The sequence below is a fragment of the Polypterus senegalus genome, chromosome 14 (assembly GCF_016835505.1).
Source record: "Polypterus senegalus isolate Bchr_013 chromosome 14, ASM1683550v1, whole genome shotgun sequence".
Taxonomy (NCBI): Eukaryota; Metazoa; Chordata; class Cladistia; order Polypteriformes; family Polypteridae; genus Polypterus; species Polypterus senegalus.
The window spans coordinates 118,550,923-118,573,697 of NC_053167.1; the positions used below are offsets into that span (position 1 = coordinate 118,550,923).

At 38.6% G+C, this 22,775-nt stretch overlaps 1 protein-coding gene across 1 annotated transcript in view; it reads right to left on the reverse strand.

Annotated features, from left to right (window-relative positions):
• Positions 1–11,726, reverse strand: part of cdc73 (cell division cycle 73, Paf1/RNA polymerase II complex component, homolog (S. cerevisiae)) — a 342,051-nt gene extending 330,325 nt beyond the window's left edge. The window contains exon 1 of the mRNA XM_039734564.1: positions 11,564–11,726. Coding sequence (XP_039590498.1) covers positions 11,564–11,694 — 131 coding nt within the window. The 5' untranslated portion in view covers positions 11,695–11,726. The remainder of the gene's footprint in view (positions 1–11,563) is intronic.
• Positions 11,727–22,775: the final 11,049 nt, after the last annotated feature.

The window sequence follows — 22,775 nt, forward strand, 5'->3', positions numbered from 1 at the left end:
GTTTATTATGATTGTCTCCGTGGCGCAATTGATTCAGCTGCCGACTGGGAATCAAAAGGTCGCGAGTTCGATTCTGCACTACTCCGTTTTGAGAAGTAAACTGCTCTTAGTCTTACTATTTTAGAATAAAAGCATACATTTGATTTCAGTGTGTAACAGCCGGTGTAATTTATGATCCTTATAAAGGTTAGCATTTTTTTTTTTGTTTTTTTAAATTCACTTTTCATTCTTTCAGTCGCGTTCAGAATCAATCCATATTACCCCATCTGACACGGCTGTTTTCACATAAAGACGCGCTATAGCTCTGCAGTGTACCACGATGCATACTAACGCCCCCACCCCAAAGGGTTCTGACACACAGACGCTGGCGAAGCTGCTTTCTTCGTATCTCACCGTCACTTGATTTTCTTTTTATTCAGTTTTACTGAGTGTTCCTGCCAGTCCCCGCATGTTGCTGTTTCTTTTGTACTCCAGGACATGCAGAGGAGAGAATGGTAAAGAGCAGTAACTTCGGCGCTATATGCAATTATCAGACACTCCCCATCTGCCCGTGTCGCTCAAACACAGGAACATATATTGGTGTAAAAGTACAGTATAACAAAAGTGCATTTTTATTCAAGTGCACTTTTTCCATCGCCTTTTCCTGTAAAAAGCAATGTACACACTTCTCTCTATGCTGTGGTTTCTATTACACACCTGAAAGAAAGAGACAATATATGTGAAAACATCATCGCACTAATCCAATATTATTTGAAAACGAACAGCGTCAGATCAGGTGTGAATTTATGCAGGAACTGGAAATTCTCTGATGTGGGACCTTCCCTCAGGGAAGAAAGTACAGCGTCAGGTGCTCATTCAGTGTAATAGGAACCATAGCACAGAGAGGTGTGTACACGGCAACAAGTACACATGTCGTAAATGTAGGAAGGACGGTCCTTGTGTGTGTGGGAACTGTTAATATTTGAATGTGATGATTTTATATAGCACGGAATGAAAATCAGCACTTCTTAGCATTGCACCATGCAAGCTGTCGTATCAATCGCCTACTGTAACTTGCTTTCTTTTTTCTTTGGTTATACAGGTAGTCTTGAATAAAAGTGCATTTGTTTTGTTATACTTTTACACCAACATATGTTCCTGTGATTGAGCATGCTCAAAAAATACACGTGTAATGCCACGAAAAGTGCACGTAGACACTTCATTTCGCAAACATTGGTACAAGAATGCAGTCACAAGTACACTGCAGAGCTATAGCGCGTCTTTATGTGAAAACAGCCCTGTCAGATGGGGTAATATGGATTGATTCTGAACGCGACTGAAGGAATGAAAAGTGAATTTAAAAAAAACAAAACAAAAAAAAAAACCACAAAGCTAACCTTTACAAGGATCATAAATTACACCGGCTGTTACACACTGAAATCAAATGTATGCTTTTATTCTAAATAGTAAGACTAAGAGCAGTTTACTTCTCAAAACGGAGTAGTGCAGGTTCGAACTCGCGACCTTTTGATTCCCAGTCGGCAGCTAAATCAATTGTGCCACGGAGACAATCATAATAAACGGGTGTCAATGTCGCATGTTAAGGCGGCTTTTTGTTTCTGCAGTTACATATTTTTGAATAAAAGCGCATTTTTTGTGTTAGATTTGTACCTTTTGTGAAAATGTTCCTTTGATATCTGGACTTCAGGCTTCATACATTATATAGTTTATGCCTACATTTTGTCATCTACTAGTAGAATATAAAAAAACGTTTGTTTTAACAATGTGTTGACACAGATTACTGTAGAAATGGAACAGACATGAAATGCGTGTGTTCCAAATAACGATCTATTATTTCCACTCTAAAACTTCACTTCACTTCCAGATACTCATTCAAGGCATGAGCTGGGAGAAGTTTGTGCACGTTCTAAATTGGTGGGGGGATGGAATAGCCGGCTGCTCCTAGCTTCTCTTTATCAGCACATTTAGAGGACAAAGGACGCTGGCGGAGAGGTGTGAAGGGATTTAAGAAGCGATTTAAGGTGGGACGGATTTACGAGGTTTTTCGTAGGCTCTGGTAATTCTTGTGTTAAATAAATGTGTGCCTTTGTGTATGAGGGTTGTTTTGATAAATTTGGTTAATTTCTATGAGATGGCACCACAATTCATTTGGTGATGTCACAGCTAACAAGGGCCACTCTTCAAACTATGTCAGGCCAGAAGCAACACGTTGTTTATGTTCTACAGATGTTTGAAGCAAGCATTTGTTGCACAGCCGAAGCTGGCGTGCAAAAAAGCACTCTTTCACCAAGACAATGTGCAGTTCCACAAACCGACCATCACAATGGCAAAACTGCATGAATTAGTCTTTGAATTGTTTCCTCATCCACCCTATTCTCCAGACCTGCTCCTGTACAACTTCTTCCCATTCCCAAACTTGGAAAATTGGCTCAGTGGAAAGAAATTATTGTCGAATGAGGATGTATCGCCACTGTCAATGCATATTTTGCAGACTTTCAGAAAACCTATTTTTCCAACGGGATGAAAAAATTGGAAACATGCTGAGCCAATAGTATAAACTTTTCTCAAACAACGGTGTTTAACATACTGATCAAACTACCATAGTAATTAGCAATTTGTAACATTCGTAATTGCATTTATCTGTGAACTTATTACAGAGCTCTGAGCGTGCACTCAGTAAAGAGCACAAAAAAAAAATAAATTGAATTTGATTAAGTCATCAGTATAATTATGGTTGACTCAAATGAGTGGCTGGACAGCAAAAGGTGTACCCTTGACTCATGCAGACCTGTAAGAAAGCCCATGTGCAACATGAAAACAATGAGGGGACACAAGCAACCCAATTTTATTTTTCTTATTAATAATAGAAACTCTGAAGCACGAGTTAGTCGAATCTTTAAAAACGGTTATTCCTAACCCGTCCTAATAAAACCCATTGAGTGGATGTGCCTTTTTAGAATGCAGACAAACACACAATGTTTCACAGCAAAAGCATTGATTACATCTTGCCTGAAGAAGGGGCCTCAGTTGCCTCAAAAGCTTGCATATTGTAATCTTTTTAGTGAGTCAATAAAAGGTGTCATTTTGCTTGATTTCTCACTACAACAAAAGCATCAATTCTTAGTGGCACACCTATATGTTTTTACTACTAGATAGTTTTAAGTTATTCAAATACTGTCATGAAGCACATCAAGTCATTGTGGTACTGCAGCATTTTTTCGATAATATTCTTTAAAGCACGAATGAAGGAAATCTTAGAAATGCAACAATAAGAAAAAAAAGTATGTCAGTGACGGATTCAAAACATTCTTAATCGGATGTGTTAATATAATGATCACCAGTATGTGCTGTGCACTTTTTTTCCCCCAAATGGCCAGTTACCACAACCTACCGGTTCTAAATGACTCCCAATAAAATAGAACATGAATATTTAAAAAAACAACAAAAGCACAAATCACACATTATGAGTTTCAAACAACCAGACTAAATGTAAGATTTGTAAAATTGATTAAAAACCAAATTCATACACTCAAAAATCACTTTGTGGTCCATTTCTTCCTGTTACAGACTATTGTGGAACAAACATGGGACACACAGAGTGCCGAGACAAAATAAAAAAAATAAAATAAAAATAAAGACACAAGTTGCACAAACATTTAATACTGCAAATAATCACATTTAATTGTTCTCTTTAATCAAAGAAACTGGCTTTCTTATGCATACACTTTAACAATTATTATTAAACCAAGAGACCATTAAGTTCTACTGGCTGTAAAATGTCATATGTCAGTGTTACCTTTAAGATGCAAGCAAACAAATTACAGTTTAAAATAATACCACCAGTTCAGCTTTGTAAAACATTAAAAGCATTTTCCTTACTATGGACAACTTTTCTTTTAAGTTACTTTGGATAATAATGTTGAGTTAAAAGTGCTACGTGCAAAAGGAAAATGTGTCCATAATCCAGGAGCACTGTAACATTATGTGACATGATCAGATTGAGAAAAAATGAACAGTGAAAACTGAATTGGCAAACCATGTGGATTTTGTCAATTAGGCCACTGTGCCAAACTAAACATAAAATAGTAAAATACAAAAGTCAAATGAATACCAATGCAACCTTCATCCATTTTTCAACCACTTTTTTTTCAAATTTTTTTTAGAGGAGGCAGGGCCTATATCAGCTGAATTGAGTGCTAGCCAAAAACTAAACAAGGGCAAGACCACAATCTTTAACAGGTCACATACATGCCCACATCACCCTTCATTCCCAGAGGGGACTGGGCGGTCTCATGGTCTGAAATCCCTACAGATTTTATTTTTTTTCTCCAGCCGTCTGGAGTTTTTTTTTTTTTGTTTTTTCTGTCCCCCCTGGAAACTGGACGTTACTCTTATTCTATGTTAATTAATGTTGACTTATTTTGTTTTCTTATTGTGTCTTTTATTTTTCTATTCTTTATTATGTAAAGCACTTTGAGCTACTGTTTGTATGAAAATGTGCTATAGAAATAAATGTTGTTGTTCATTCATACAAGGTTAATCTGTCAGGCTAACAGTATCGCTCCACACTGTAGAAATAAAAATCGAGACCAAAACTGTGGCAAAATACAAATTAATGACTAAACACACACCAGCTAGGGATGCATCGATCAATCAGCTATCAGATTTTCACTAAGAAAATACTCAATTGGTGATTGGTAAATTGACCAATCACAAAAACCCCAATTATTTCAACCCCTGCTTTAAGTTCTACTGTAATTTAGTTGCAGTGATCCTTTACACAGAGTTTTAACGTAGTTGAGCCAAAGAGCAGCACTGAGGCTTGTTTTAGCAATGCAGACTCTTCCCTGTAGCAGAGAGCGAGAGGTGAGTGGAATATTAACCTTTACACTAAAATGAGAAGAGTAATAAACTCAACTGAGAAAAAGTAATCCGAGGAGTCCAAGTTGTCCTCCTGTGAAGTTAGACAAACAGTAAGAAAAAGCTCCTTTAATGAATTCAGACCTCTTTAGTTTCAGTTTGAACTGTGTGCTTGTTTTAATTGAACTGCGTGCTTGTTTTAAGTGCATCTGCTTAATTTTTTAATTGGAAAACAAATTAGATGAAGAAGAATTTGAAATTGCTGCTTAGTAAACAATAGGCTTGTTAGTTTAACAGCAAATGTATCTTTTACTTATAAACCTGTTAAGTACGTTAGTCTTGAACATTTGATACACTTTCACCTTTTTTAAAGATTTGTACTGTGTTGATTACCTGTTGATGTGTGTTATACAGCATGCTTTGGTAAGAAACAAGTACTACATAATTAAAATGGTAATCTATATTTATGAATATCTAGGCGATGTACAAAAAAACAAAAAAATACCTGTATAAATATAGTAAATATATATTTTAACAGCAAAAAAGCTGTAATGCAATTAATGATTAAAATGATAAAAACCTATAACCTGTATGTATATTTACATTTAAGTATTTGAGTGTTTAATTCAATTAATTGATTATGTGGAAAAAAACATATATATATGAGAGTGAGAAATGGTGAAACTACACTACTTTTTTAAAATTAAGCTTTGCTTCAATTAGGTACATTACAGAAAAAATTAAATAATATGACAGCTTGTAATTAATGAGAACCACTTTATTTCCTTTGATTTCATATGCATTATGCATACGTATTTTATTAGATTTTTTACATTACTATGTTTTGGTCACTGAACAATACGCCTACAGAATATCAACAGTTAACACCTATGTTCTACAGTTAATTATAAGACATACACTTTAATACAGGACATAAGGCTTCTATGCATCTGGTTATGCTGGAGCTTGGCGTAAAAGGTTTTTATAAAGGGAAATATATCCATGTAACATTCTGTGATCTGCTTCTCGCAACTGAGAGGGCGCGACGGATGTTTGCCAACTGGCAGACCAACCACATGCGTTACCTGGTAGGTAAGCACCAATACAATCAGATTGGGACTCACACTACGAATGAGATAGATAATATATCTCTATATATATCTATCTATATATCTATCTATCTATATCTATATCTATATATATATATATATATATACTAATAAAAGGCAAAGCCCTCACTCACTCACTCATCACTAATTCTCCAACTTCCCGTGTAGGTAGAAGGCTGAAATTTGGCAGGATCATTCCTTACAGCTTACTTACAAAAGTTGGACAGGTTTCATTTCGAAATTCTAGCCTAATGGTCATAACTGGAAGGTATTTTCTCCATTAACTGTAATGGAGTAGAGCTGCAAAGGCGTAGGGGCGGAGTTTCGTGTGACATCATCACGCCTCCCACGTAATCACGTGAACTGAATGTCAACGCAGTGCGTAGAAAACCAGGAAGACCTACAAAAGCGCTTAAGAAAACATGCATTATATAATTGAGAAGGCAGCGAAACAATAAGAAGCGAGCGAGTGGCATATACTACCATATTCATGAGTGCTGCTACCTCGGAAAGAAAGCAAGGTGTAAACCTAAACTTTAAATTAAGTTCATAGACAGGCTACCGCTGGCGTTTCACATGCCCACAGGTAATGCGGGATACAAGTTTAATGAGAGGACGAGGATATAAGCGAGAGTTTTGATCACTTTGTAACTAAGTTAAAATTGTAGGTGAAGGGGTGTGCTTATGCAAATTCGAGACTGTGTTTGTGGGGATTGACAGTTAAGGCGGGTGGGGAGTCACGTCATCATCTCCCTCCCATTTACCTCAAGTTAATACACACGCTGTCTCTAGAGTTTCAACACACTGAATCCTCCAGGCACTACTTACAAAAGGTCACATTGACAAGCGTGTTACGCTATTTTTAAAATCTTTCCTTTTCTTAGCACAAGCACAGCTGAGAAGCTTCGATGCATGTGCTCCATAACGCGTTGAAAAATAATGCATTTAATCACACTTTGCATTACAAGCAAAGGGGAGCTTTTGTCAATGCATGATTTCCTGGTACACGATTACATTGATCAGCGCATCCCGATTCATTTTACCCTCGCACCACCTTAGTTTGAGAAGAAGTATGAAAAATATGAGGTTAACACAGAAAAACAGATCACCAATTCAAGCTTTATGAATAATCGATTCGCCATCAATAATTGTTTTGGTAAAGCCATCCTCCTTCCATTTTATAATTTTTCCGCCACTAGCCATGATTAAATGAACGGTAAAAAGTAAGAGCGGCGAGGGTGACTTATTTAGGCAGGAATATATATGATAGCAACACTCATGACAATGTCAATCATGTTACGTTATTATTAAAATGTTTCCTTTTCTTTTTCATTACTTCTTTAACACACTACTTCTCCTGAGCGCGGGTATTTTGCTATATATATAATATATGAATGACCTCCAAAGAGCGCTGAGACTTTTGATATCATGAGCGTGTCTGCAAAACTGTGGTCTCCTGCCCAGCAAAAGTCGAGCAGCCAAGAGCGCGTGCATAGCTGTGCCGGCCTTTGAGACGCTGACTGCGCTTCTGCCTTAAGTCAAAGTGAGCACTTTTAATTTTTTTCATCCGCCCCCTGAGCTATAGCCCAGACAAGTGCAAACACGGGACCCCTTTTCTACACCACGGCAAAATAATATTAAGGCGATTCACACTTTCTTTTGCACGTATACGATTATCAGGTCCTCAGCTCGGATTATGAACACACGCATACGAGTGGAGGACTGACAGTGCCATCACAGCCGATTAATGGCGGGACGTCCCACCAGTCTACACAAGACCCACCGCGACTGTCGCCAAAAGGCGATCATAACGTCAGCGAACACATCTCTCTATACTATATAAAAGAAAAAGGCAACTTTCCTTTCTTTACACCTTTTTTCCTTTTATCCCAAACCAAAGCCTTTCTCTCTTAACAGCAGAGGACACAAAAATAATTTTCTTTAATTGCCGGTAAGGCACATTACCAGAGGGACAAATTTGAACGTTCACACAGAAAATGTAATTTCTATACCACAGCCGTCGTGTAGCGCCTTTCAAAAGGGATCTACTACCGAGAGATGATCCATATACATTTTAGCTGCTGTTAGTTACTTACCTGTTTTGTTACACAGTCTTTAAAATGTAGTTTACCCGCAACCACTCCAGTAGTGCTCAATGTACCTGTACTTCTTAAAACGTTAATGTTTTACTGTTTAATAACTTATAGACTATATTTCATTATTTTTCCCTTGCACTCAGTGACCAAAGCTATACACACACATAGACACATACAAACATACACACAATATATATATATACACACACACACACATATATAATTTGTGTGTGTAGATATGTATATAGATATGTAGATATGAAGATATGTATATGTATATATATATGTATATTATATATATATGTATGTATGCGTGTATGTGTGTGTGTATATATATATGACAGCAGCAATCCAAGCTGTGAGAAAACAGTAAAAAGGAGGCGTGTCAGACGTCGTGGTACATTTTCTGATGCAGCTACCGAAAACAACTTTGTGATGCTGCCACCAAATACACAAAACAATTACTTTGACAATCATGTTACATTATTTTTAAAATGTTTCCTTTTCTTTTTCATAACTTCTTTAACACATGACATCACTCTGAAGCTGGTATTTTGCTATATATATATATATATATATATATATATATATATATATATATATATATCACAGCGACACTCATAACAGTGACAAAACAATTACATTGACAATCATGTTACGTTATTTTCAAAATGTTTCCTTTTCTTTCTCTTTCCTTCTTTAACACACTACTTCTCCGCTGTAAGCTGGTATTTTGATATATATATATATATATATATATATATATATATATATATCTATATCTCATCTGGAAAGTATTCACAGTGCATCACTTTTTCCACATTTTGTTATGTTACAGCCTTATTCCAAAATGGATTAAATTCATTTTTTTCCTCAGAATTCTACACACAACATCCCATAATGAGAACGTGAAAAAAAAGTTTGAGATTTTTGCAGATTTATTAAAAATAAAATTGAGAAAGCACATGTACATAAGTATTCACCATGAAGCTCAAAATTGAGCTCAGGTGCATCCTGTTTCCCCTGATCATCCTAGAGATGTTTCTGCAGCTTAAGTGGAAGAAGTTCGAAACCACCAGGACTGAGCGATGGGAGGTGACAAAGATTCAAGAGCTGAGCCACCGACCATTAACAATCTTGCAGAATTCTGGCTAGTTTTGTTAAGTTTTTGTAATCTTTTCTCTCTCTCCTTTTTTTTTTTGACTTACTTTGGCTCAATGCAATGCAACAATATTAATTCTACATGTTAAACACAAAATGCCATTGCTAAACATATTTTTGTTTCAATTCACTTCTTGCATTTCTTGGCAGTATACTTTCCAGATATCTAAAGTGGTCTACGTCTTCCAGGATGTACTCTCCAATTTTTATTATTACCAGTTTCACTCTTCTTTCCTTTGTTGTGCGCATCACAGTAGATTGGTGGGACAGAAGAATTACTAGAAAACTGTATGTAAACCAGTCAGCAAAAAAAAAACACCATACTGACTAACAAAGGCCGGACAAAACAGGATTAGGTAATAGAATGGGATATTCCCATTAAACATCCTATGTGGGGAGAATATTTAAAGAAGCACTAACAAACAGGATGTCAGGGGTGAAAGTTGGAAGAAAATAGGTCATATCTGTAAGATTTGCAGATAATAAAGCAATAACACCAAGTAATGAAGACAGACTACAAAAACTAATGAACAAATCAGATTACAAATGAAAGCATGGAATGAAGAGCAATAAAAAGGAAACAAAAGTAATTTGCAAAAGAAAGGAATGAATACAGGTTTATTGACAGTTTTTTGAGAAACAGGGGCTAGCATGCTCAGATGGGCTTCTACCTCTTCTGACTATATCAGCACAGGTGCCCTTCAAGGTTCTGTACTATCCCCCTTATTATACTTCTTGTACAACAATAACTGTAGGTCCACTGACCTTTGAGTAAAAATCATTAAGTATGCCAATGACACCACCATCATTATTCTAATTACTAATCTAAATGAGACAGCAAACAGAAAGGAGGGGATTTATCCTGTGTCTTGGTTTGCTATAAATATCTTGGTACTCAATACCACCAAGACAGTAGAAATGGAAATTGACTTTCAAAAACTGCAGACAGAACCTCTCCCTCTAGAAACTAATGATTCTACAGTCAATATGGCAGACTCCTTCAAATTTTTGGCCACAACTATCACAACCACTCTCAGGTGTTAACACCACTTAAATCACTAAGAAGGCTCAACAGCAGGTGTACTTTTTACATCAACTAAAGAAGGTAAATATTTCCCAGCTCATCCTATTACAATTGCACAAAGGGATAACTTAAAGTTTGATCACATTCTCCACTGTTGCCTGGTTTGGTTCAGCAACGGTCCATTCCAAAAATAAATGACGGAGTGTTGGAAGGGCCACTCAGAAAATATTTGTCTCTGCTCTTACATCTGTTGCAGACCTGTAGGTGCCTAGTGTCACAAACCATGTCAAATGGATCACCAAAGACACATCTTGCCCATGTAATCACTTGTTACAAAACCTCCCCTCTGATCAATTAAAACTAATAGAAACCTAAACATTTCCTTTTTCAAGGAATATGGCCTGTCTTATCCATGTGTTCAGTCATATACTGCATGAAGATGTGAGTGTGTATGTACAGTATATGTGTACGATTTCACCCGAGTACTTCATTTGCACGTGTCCGTCATAACTGCACGGTTTATAGTGCATTTGCACATCCTTTATAATTGCACGGTTTACAGTGGATGTTGTTAAACGTTATGTTATCTCTAATGTTTTGTGCTGTATAAGCACCTCCAAAGCTTCCAAGCTAAAGACCAGTACTTTAAGTATTGACGAATAAATCCGATTCCGAAAAATTCTGTTTAAATTAATGCCCCAGCACCACTAGTGAGCACATAAAAAATACATGATCCATGACAAGCACTAGATTAAGGTCTTACACTAATTATTAGAACAGGTTATAATAATGATCTTATATTATTTTGAGACGTTGGTACAGCATCTGAACGGATGGGAACTTAAGATTTATAAACGAAACAATATAAAAGACAATACAACACACTACTAGCTGTTAAGACTGATCTTCCCTTATGAAAAATCCTAATTACAATTTACAAAAACCCCCTAAGTTTAACAACAACTGTCTCGAAAATGTAATAAACGGCCAAATATGCAAGACATAAAACAAATTCAAAAAGTCCTAAGCTGGAATCAAGAGTCCTCATGCCATTTCGTAATATTACACACATTCAGGATTAACCAATTCCTAGCTTCACATAAGTTAAGACACCAAAACAGCATATGCCACTATACAGCACACAGAATGTCAAGAATAAGAGTTCGTTCATCTCCACCTGGACGAAAGGCAGGAGCTCAGGTGCAACAACATGTCAACAACTCCTCGGACTACAAGAGTGGCAGCACTGAGGAGGTGAGAAAAAGTTTTTCTCGTTAAGAATAACAAAAGATGCACTTTAAAGGATCACTTACCCCCAGATAACGTAGTTGGTTTTAACATTTTTAGGCCAAGAAAATTCCCCAAAAATAACCTCATCTCCCTTAGCGACGACTTCTTTTTTCTGGAAGTTGTACTGACGCAGGACACTCAACACGTCCGCCATCTTCACTCGCTCTACACGGAGTGGAGCGCTCAAGACCCCACGAGAAGACGAGGCGATCGAAGCACTTGCAGGGCTGCCTTCTCGAGCGCCTGATTACAAAGTGCTATCAGTATTTTTTTTCCCTAGCTCGTGTTGGTTTCGACACATGGGGCATTACAAAGGCAAGCAGTTAATATGTTTGGAGGCTCTGAGTTCGTATAGTTTGAGCTGGTGAGTACAGCAATAGACTGGCATCCCGTCTGGTCCAATTCGTGACCTATAGGCTGTTAGACAAATGACTAGGCCAGAATAGCGAACCGCAAAGACTCCTTCTCCGTTTCATAATGTACGTTGCTATGTCTTATCTGGGTTGATCAAATTTTACACACATGATTAGAACAATGACATTCTAGCAGGTCAACATGGAAATGATAAGTACGTCCACTTTACGTATTCATTAACTAGTTCGGTTTTAAGGCTAAAGAATATCAACCAGTCCATTCCAATTAAATTCCGCTTATTTCGAGTCATCAGAGTATCGAAGACAAGTCAGGGACTGACCCCGAATGAAACACCGGTGTTCATCCCACTCGTGCGCTCGCCAGCACTGGTCATTTGAGAATCACCAGTTAACATAACTTGGAATGGTTTTGTGATTGGGAGGAACACGAGGATTAGGCGAACGCTCGCAGGCAAAATTTCGAAATGATGAATCTCGTACTGCGGATCGGCGGTGCTAATTGTAACCACGGCATCCTCGAGTTACCGGTTTAGACACACACGTCTTGAAAAATACAGCAAAGTCTCCTTTTCATTATGGAATGTAAATTATCGCCTGCAATCCTTGAAAATAACCGAATAGCATCGGAGGTTTAGTTACGCCTTAACATGCACTTTTTGACACTTTTCATTTTTCCTCTATTATTCCATTGTCCAGATCCGTTTTATGTAAATACGTACGAATTGGGGTTAGTGAAGGCATCACAAGGCAGGAATAAGCATTGACATCCCGCCAAGGGCTGGTTCACTTCTTGCCTTGGGTTTAATGCTGGACGGGCTGGTCCCACGATCCTGTAATGAAAGCAATAGGTTCAAAGATGTATGGATTTGTATCTTTAATTAATTTATTTATATATTTATGTACTGCAGCAACAGCACAATAATACTACTACAAATAATAATAGTAAGGAACATTCTTAAACCCACTAGGTGCAGGTCTGGGCTACAGCAGACAGAACAACATATAACGGCAGCAGTGCTTGAAGTGGGCCAGTACTCACCGAGACTCAGTACCAGCACCTCTTCCAATGTCAACATACAGTACTGGTACCATTCCATAGCAAATCAGTGGCAACCATCACCTTTTCACAAATCTGTCTGGGGATATCACTCACAATTTCTGATAGAATGTTGATTTATCCCAGTGTTTGAAGTTTCACAGGACCTTTCCCCAACACACACACATGCCACAACTCTTTAATTGAATGTCATTATACTGTCATAACACCAGTAATTTTGTTCCACTTAAAAGCAATAAACAATTGGCACTGAAGTGTTTCATCAGCCTGAGGAACAGTCACCACAACTATGAGCTGGCATTCCATCATGGAAATGAGCAGCTTCACGCAAGGCACAGGGGAGCCTAGAAAATACAGCAAGCTTGCCATAATCACACTGTCTCCAACTAGTAGGTAAGAGTGAGCAGTCCTTTTAGAGATAGCAAACTACCCAGAAGAGTGATCTAAAGTGCACTCCTCTCCAGTGCTACACTGGTGTCAGAAGGAGGGTAAGGAGAAGACCTATACAGTCCAACTCAGCAAAGCACCAAGTGCTGCAGAAAACTAAAATGGACTTTATAGGCACTTCTGAGGAGTTGCGGGTTCGCACGTGAAATATTATTTGCACTGTCTCATCAGTGAAGGAGTACCGTTAAAAGCCTCGTACAATTGCAGCTACCTGCTCAGCGCTGTACAACATCTTTAAGATCAGACCTTATCTGACAATGCAGCACAACGTCTACTCCAGGCTTTGGTCTTTTCATATCTGGACTACTGCGACTAACTTTTAGCAGGAGTACCTGCATGTGCTATCAAGCCATTGCAGATGATCCAGAACGGAGTGGCCCATCTTGTATTTAACCAGTCGAGACATCTACATGTCACTCCTCTCTTCAGGTCGCTATGATGGCTCCCTGTAAGCAGCATGCATTCAGTTTAGATCCCTGATGCTTGCGTACAGAGTAGTCAGTGGGTCAGCACCTGCGTATATGGAGACATTGGTGAAGTGCTGTGCACCTGCTTACCCTCTCAGATCTGCCAGGGAACAGCGTTTAGTGATGCCACCTGTGAATGGTATCACGTCTCAACCTGGACTCTTTTTCCCCTCTAGTTCCTAGTTGGTGGAACAAGCTGCCCACCTCCTTCTGTATTGCTGAAGACCTCAATGTATTTAAGAAAGAAATGAAGACCCATCTGTTCTATGAATATCTGTCGAATTGAAAGGAAAAAAATATTTGCTCTGTGATATTTTATATTGTTTGTTAATTTGTTGTTTATGTTTAAATGCTGTACTGATTGTAATCTATGATTGTTAATTATTGGTTATTACATCTTTTCATCTATGGCAATCAACTTTACTTACCTGTCCTATTGCATTTATTGAACAAGCTGGCCCTAGCTTAAGATTAATGTTACTCGATTATATTTACCTCTTTTGTAAGTTGCTTTCAATAAAAGCATCTGCCAAGCAAATAATTGTAAATCTAAATGTAATGCCCACAACAAATGGATAGATCACCATACAGAAGTGCAGCATTTAACATCTCTGCTGTCCTGCATGACATCCCGTGCAGTGACACCTGACAACAATATATGCAAGATCCCCCTGATGTGTCCTTGTCACTGGCTGCATGACAGTAATGGAAAAGAAGACCACCCTACTGTCTTGAAGGATTTGTGTACTGTTTCAAGGAGCTGAAAGTGATTACTAAGGACAGTTACTTCGAAGGGAGGGCTATGTAACGGTGCAGACATGTTGCATTAGTCAGGGATAAATCATCAACAAAATGAGCTGCATTCATGGTCAGCTTCATAAACAGCTGCAGGGGAGCCTATAAAGTTGCACATTAATTTAGTCTAGTGCAGCAACAGTGAACTATCCTTTTACAGGTACCCTGCTAACAAAAAGAGTGATGTAAAGAGCAAAAAAAGTTGATATTGGCAACCAGTGCTACAACAATTAGAAGAAAAATAATAAGTAGAAGAATACTGGTAATCCTGCAATAGACTAGTGTCTTGTCCAGGATTGCCTCCTCCATTGCACCCAGTTTTATAAATGGATGTTAATTTTTAATTAATGCAGGTGAAGGTATTTCTAATAATGGTTTTGAATATTATAATAATCATAAAAATAAGTAATGTTCTTAATGTGCAATCCTGGGCCTGGGCGGGTAGAATATAATAATAATAATAATAATAATCCTGTGTTAGGGTAGCTTCTTGTCCAAGACGTCTTCCTCCCTTGCCCTCAGCAATGTGGATGTATGTTCATTTTTAATTAATAATGATAATATTACTGTTGTGGTTGTTGTTGTTATGACAAGAAAGAAGAAAATCCTTAGATCCACTCTGTCTAATTCAGGGTTGCAGGAGGTGTAACATAATAATAATAATAACTAGCTGAAATACCCACCGTTGCCTGGGAGGAAAATAAAGTGTTTTTTTTTAATTGTTTGAGAAGGTTGTAATAAAAAAAAACACAACTTTAAAAATAAATTATGAAACAATGAAGACTCACTAATGTGCTGGTCTTGTATGTATGTTATGATCCAGTTGACGCTCGGAGCCGGCCAACTCTATTTAATTTGAAAGGCAACAGGGGCGCGGTGCTACTCAGACATAAAGCATGCTGGCAGTCACTTCCAGTTCGTCCTCTGGTGTTCGTTCCGAGTGTCAATTGGATGACAGCATACATACAAGACCGCAAGATCACCCCCGACCCTACCCAGAAGGGGGTGAGTTAGAGTTGATTGTACCCTACAGTATTTTTAGTCAACCAATAAGAAACATGTGTATCAAGTTTCATGAAAATCGGTCCAGTCGTTGAAAGTGATGTTGGAACATACATACATACACACACATATACATTGACTTTATAGATAATAATAATCCTGCGATAAACTGGTGTCATCTTTAGGGTTAGTTTCTAAATTGTTCTCAGTACCCCCAGGATAGGCTCCAGACCCGTTTGACCACGAGCTGAATTAAGATGGTTGGAGAATAAGAGAAGACGAAGAAGCTGGTAAATCTGGGATTATGTTACGGCTCCAAGGATTCCAGCCATGTGGTGGATGCGGCAACGCGCTATTAGCGCAAGCTCCCAATTATACAGGTTCTGCTTGCCAATGTTTGATTATATAGCTCCATTAACAGTAGGACGTAATCACAAGGATTACAATAAACCACCAGATCTCACATTTGAATTATTCAATAATAAAACAAACTGGCAGAAATGCACCACAAGGAAGACTTTAGATTACCCACGTGAGCAATCGGGTGAGACCCCAGGAAAATCGGGACCTGAAGCGAAACGCGCATCAAAAAAATGCATCACGATGGTTGCGACATCCATCACACGAATCTTGATGATTGCGTCTGTACATCTGCAATCGCCGGTTTACTCAGGATTAAACAAAACCCTCGCAAATAAATAAATAACTTAAATAGCGCTGCTGCCTCGCAGTAAGGAGACTTGGGTTCGTTTCCCGGGTACTCCCTGCGTGGAGTTTGCATGCTGTCCCCGTGTCTGTGTGGGCTCCGGTTTCCTCCCACAGTCCAAAGACATGCAGGTTAGGTGCATTGGTGATCCTAACTTGTGTTTGGTGTGTGTCCTGCAGTCGGCTGGCGCCTGTACATCTGTGTTGTCTGGGATTGGCTCCAGCAGACTGTGTTAGGATATAGCGGGTTGGAAAATGACTGACTAAGTAAAACTGAAATGTTCGCGGATGTTGACATACAGTATAAGCACCCACTCTCGCAGAATAAGATAATGACATCGACAGGCGTCACCTATACGTGTGGGGGTTCACAACCAGTGGCACTCTCTCTTGAACAAATCGCCTGCCCAAGCATATATCATTTCCTTTGGTTATTTCTCCAAATATTTAAGTTTAACATTACACTATTTGTAAAGGCTCGTGCTGGTTTGGTAGTCTGTATGCCCGTCAGACCACGTACTTTATTAGACCATTTTATGATGTCTCATGAGTGTTTCGCATCAAATAAAAATGTCAAATGTTTTGCGTAAAAACAATTTCAAATCGTTCACGATAACGAGTATTTACTTAAAGTACGCTGCGGTTACTCAACTGTTGGGAAGTTGTCGTCAGTCCACAGTTGTTGCTCTTCGCTTGTTTGCCCAGGTGTGCTTTTTCCGTCTTAGAAAAAATAAAACTTAAAAAAAGTTAAAACTACTAAATGACATTTTCTAAATGATGTGTATATTGGAAAGGACAATAAAAGTGTGCTTCTCAACAGTTATGATAGATATTACAATGGTAGCGCTGCTCCCCGCGCTAAAGGAGACAACTCCGGTGCTCTATGTTATGGATTGTGCATGTTCTCTCTGTGTCTGCTTGCGTTTCCTCCCTCAGTGCAGTGACATACAGGCCCCTGGGTTCTGCCACCCTGCAACCCTGCTCAGCATGAGCAAGTGTAAAAATGGAGGGACATTAACAGCAATTCACCCCAACTGATCTTTAGTTGGAATTTAAAGAAAATGGATAGCAAGCATGTGTCTTTTGGAAGTTTGTTTGCCTTTAATACTGCCTTGTTATATTTTTTGATGGATAGTATATTGCTTTGATTTGTCTCAGTGTGTGTGTGTGTGTGGTTATGGGAGCAAAAGAGGTGCTGATGCCCAGGGCCACTGTAGAGATTAAATCAAACCCTGTTTGGAATCATAATGACTGATTTACAAGGCAGAGAAGCCAGCATCCCAAGATTTGCTATAAACTTCCAAAACTTGTGTTCTGATTTCCTCTTTAGGGACTTTCAAAATTAGGTTAGGTTGGGAAGCATGCACCGGTACAACACATTGCCGCACCCATTACACGACAAAACAGCTCAGGATCCTGGTTGGTATCCCTCCAGACAGACAAGCAGTCCAGTCCCACCCTCTGGAAATGACCCACTATGTGCCACAGCCAGGTGTTATGTGGGCGTCCCCTCGGCCTGGTCCAGCCACATGGATCGTCAAAAATGAGGATTTTGTGAGCCGGATCATCCTTGGGGAAACGTGCCACATGGCCGTAGTGCCATAACTGACTCTCCTTCAAAATGCAGGTAATGTGCCTATTTCGGGACTCCATGAGCAACTACTCATTCGATACAAAGGCAAACCAGCGATACCCAAGGATTCTCTGAAGAGACACAGTACCAAAGGAGTCCAGTCTTCGTCTCAGGTCACTGGATAGCGTCCATGTCTCACAACTATATAGCAAGACAGGAAGCACCAGGACTCTAAAGACTTGGACCTTCGGCCTTTTGCATAGATATCAGGAGTGCCACACACCCCTTTCCAGTGACCTCATGAACCCCCCATGCATGCTCTCCCAATCCATTTACTGACTTCATAGGAAGAGTCACCAGAGATATGAATGTCACTGCCGAGGTAAGAAAACCTCTCGACAAAATTAGACTTAATGGGTTTTTTTAGAAGAATTAAGTGGATAGGACTGGTGAGCTTTGTTGGGCTGAATGGACAGTTCTTGCCCCGATCATTCTAATGGTCTAATGTAAACTTCTCAGTAAACTGACCCATTTTGGGTTTGTCATTATAGTGTTATTATGTTGGCATCCCATCCAGTCTTTGTTTCAATAGGTGACTAGGCTAATTCCAGGGCTACAGGGAATGAGTTGTGAGGACAGATTCAAAGAGCTGAGCCTTTTTAGTTTGAGTAAAAGAAGATTAAGAAGAGACAAGGTTTAAGTGTTTAAAATTATGAAGGGAATTGTTACTTTTGTTACGTTAAAATGAGTGCATCATGAACATAGGGACACAGTTGGAAATGTTTTGAGGATAAATTTCACACAAACATTTGGAAGTTTTTCTTTGCAGCGAGAACCATAGACACATAGAATAAGCTACCAAGTAGTGTGGTAGACTGGAGGACTTTAGGGACTTTCAAAGCTTGACTTGATGTTAGTTTAGAAGGATGAAGTGTGTAGGACTGGTGAGCTTTGTTGGACTGAATGGCCTGTTCTTGTGTAGATTGTTCTACTATTCAATCTATTACTCAGTGCTGTCTGAGAAATGCATTAGAAAATGACCTGGTGAATTTTGAATTGCCCAAAGTTGTATACCCATCTCTTTACATATTTGGCTGACACCTTTATCCAAGTTGACTTATAATATTATGAGATTCAATTGGTTACATTTCTTTTGTTTTTCCGGTTGGAGAACAGGAAGGTAAAGTGATTTGCTTGTGGTCACACAGTATCAGTAGCAGGATGTGAACCCACAAACTCAGTGTTTGAAGTCCAAAGCCTTAACCACTGTAACACACTACCCGCCTATCCAATCCCCTGTTTTCTACCTCTTCCTATTCCTTTACAGCGCCATCAAAAAGGCTTCTCTACTTTCACCCATATTTACTGGAGATAAATTTGACAATACGTTTCCTGAAGAGGATTACTTCAGACATTGGATCACTGCTTTTCGACCTTCGTTTAATGATGCTGGCACCCGTAAGTCATGTTTTTTTTATTTTGTGGCACCTTTACACTCTTAAAAATAAAGGTACCAGGGGGGGTTCTTCAGAGCAATGCCATAGGGGAACCATTATTGATTCCCAAATGACCCATTGACATAAGGGCTCCAGAAAAAAAATAGATTTATTTAGATTAGTAAGAGGGTCCAGACACTTAATAACCTTGAATAGATGGTAAACGATTTTTGAAATAGCAATGGGTCTTGATTTTCAAAGGACTCTTTCTGCAAAAAATAACACAGGCTAAGTCCAGGTTTTTCTTAATCTGTTAGTGTCCTGATACAATACATTAAAGATGTGAAGATTCCTCTACATATTAGGAAGTTTTTCAAAGCACAAAGAACCTACTTTATATGCAAAGAACTCATCCCAGAGTGAAGTTGTTCTTTGTTAAGCAATACCTGTAGTTCTATGAGGAACAACTCAACCCAGTAAAGAACAATAAAGTGCCATTAAAAGAACTATTATTTTTAAGAGCGTAGTCAGTTTTTTGTTATATCCACTTGCCAGTTTCACCAGAATTATACATTTTACTCTGTCTTTATGGACACAAAATATACACTGACTATAGTTAATCCTGAAATAAACAAAATAGACTAATCTGGGTTATGGTTGTAACTTTTCAAACAGATATTTGATCCTTATATGACTCACAAATCTTTTTAATATCAGCCATAAAATAGGGTTGCAGCCCCAGGAACACCCAACACGGTTGTTCTCCCAGACTATAGCTCTCCTGAACCTCTGTGGGAGACCAAACTGGAAGAATGCCAGCAAAGTACTGCCACCTAATCCTCTGGGGGACTCTGCCTCCACAGAGCTGTAGCCCATTGTCCTTCAGTTATTCCTGCCTGAGCAGCACTCGTCCTTGCAGGGACACCCACACATCTTGTTGCTTGCCTCCTTCAGCATGGTGTCCATTTAGGCAGGCAAGATATGATCTTCCATCTCAACAGGTGGGTCACTCCAACCATGTGCATTACAACTTGTAATACAGAAATCTCTAATTCATGTAGATAAGATTTTAAAAAATTGTGGTAGAATTACCAAAACTTTTTTTTTTTTATCAGTATGAGGATATACGTTCTTCATTTCTATCCATAATTTGTCAAGAAGCACTTTTGTATGTTTGAATGCCAAAAAACCATCATCACATATTTCAAATAAGTTCTATTCATATACACGTTGACTTGCTCCACCATGGTGACTCATAAGCCAGACTTATCTCTCATAATGCATCAGTGGATGGTATTTTCAGCTTTTTCTTGCATTTTGCACTAATCTTGTTTAAAAATATCAACTAAGTAAGATACTTGCAATCCAAGTATCATCTGCAAGAGATATGCAGTATTGTTTTTGTTTCTGAAGGCTTACAAAAAAATACCTCATCCATCACTTTAAACACTTGTCACAATACTTTGTCTTTATTAGACATCCATCTTGCTTCCTAGAGAAGAAGAAGATTAGTGTGCTTTTTATATACTTTGTCATTTTAACAACTGTGTTGTGTATTTTTTTCAACTAATTGCAGGGTGTTTTTCCAACCAGAACTTCAGGATTGAGAAAACAATATGTTATTATGATATCACTGTTTTCTTACTTCATTAAAGAGACAAATCCTTTCGATGAATCAATAATTGATGGGGCTCCATCTGTATGAATTCGCACATATGAAAGGGGAGCTATATAATGACACTGACACATACAGAAGTGGGCAAGCCGTGACACCTCAACCTCACTGACTGGCTACTGGGAAGGACTTTGGGGTACATCATGCATGCAAGCCAGGCTTCCAGACAGGAACTAAAACACATTTATTCTAGAGTCAATAGATTGATTTTTTCTTAATTTTAAGAAGTGAAACTCCAAACTTTCCAAAGTAATGCCCAAACTTATAGCAATACCCTAGCTAACGTGCAATCTCCAGCCCCTAATATGCTGTAATAATACATAAATTGTGTTCATAAGAACTACTTATGAATGCTTTGAAAACACTTTGCCTCCAGACTCAATATGAGAAAAACCCCACTAGATAGATAGATAGATAGATAGATAGATAGATAGATAGATAGATAGATAGATAAAAAAGGCAATATTTGATATAGATAGATAAATAGAAAAGGCAATATTTGAGATAGATAGATAGATAGATAGATAGATAGATAGATAGATAGATAGATAGATAGATAGATAGATAGAAGGTTTATTAACCCCAAAGGAAATTGCCAGGTAACAGCAGTAGACAAAAAAGGCACAGATGTACATTAACAAGAATTGTAATAATCTACAGAGGATCAAGATGTTCTGAAAGCAAGGTTGGAGCTGTTTCAGAACCAGCTTCTCAAAGGTCTTCATGAAGTATAAAGTCAGAGCAACTAGTCTGAAGGCCTTGGTTTCACTCAAATGCTCTGTTTTCGGCACTGGGGCCATGTAGGATGTTTCCCAAAGCTGGAAAATCTGCAAATTCAGGAAAAGGGAAAACAGATCCTGAACGCCCCCATAGTGCTGATTGGGACGTTTTCAGCATCATGGGGCTGATTCCATCCAGCTCTGTAGCCTTGTTCCTGCAGAGTTCCCCAGCCCTCTCATCACTTAATCGACAGAGACAGTCTAAAATATGAAAAGAAACTGGAGATCACAGATATGATGTAATCGTAGGAGAAGGTAGTGCAGGGTAGAGATGGCAGTTAGGATTCCGGAACCTTCTCTACTTGCACATAGGGGCTAGCAGTAGTGGGCATATGGAGTGATGTTTTATGCTATTTCAACTTTGCTGATAATCTCGCCTTAACTCAAGTTGTTTTCGCGTTGCCTTCTTGGATCATGCTCCCAAATGCAGCTTTGGATACCAGTAGCATTCATATCAAATAAATACTGGCTTGATTAATAATTTTGTGCCACCCCTGGATTATTGTTGTAGCAGCCCAGGGTGGTTGAAAACCACTGTGTTAGACACAAGAGTAACAATAACAATAATAAAAGGTAAGACACATTAATTTTTACGCAGATATTCTGCAACCTCCTAAAACCGTAGCGATCGTGGCTAAACTTCTGTTCCCATCCATCCGTTCAATTTCAGCTCCGTCCATTTTCCACAGGATCGCAGGGAATTTAGCTGGAGCCATCCGAGAAAGCTTCGGGCGCAAAGCAACAAAAAACCTTAAACATCTACCAAGAAATACTATCAACTCAATGACAGGGTTTGCTTTAAAGATCACGAAACTTGTGTGCCAGTCCATCCCAGGTGTCTGTTCCCTGACTTCAATAAATACGAACGCAATTTTTGTCTGCAGGCAGTTTAAAGGGCAGCTTGTGTAAGTTCGGGGTCCTCCGA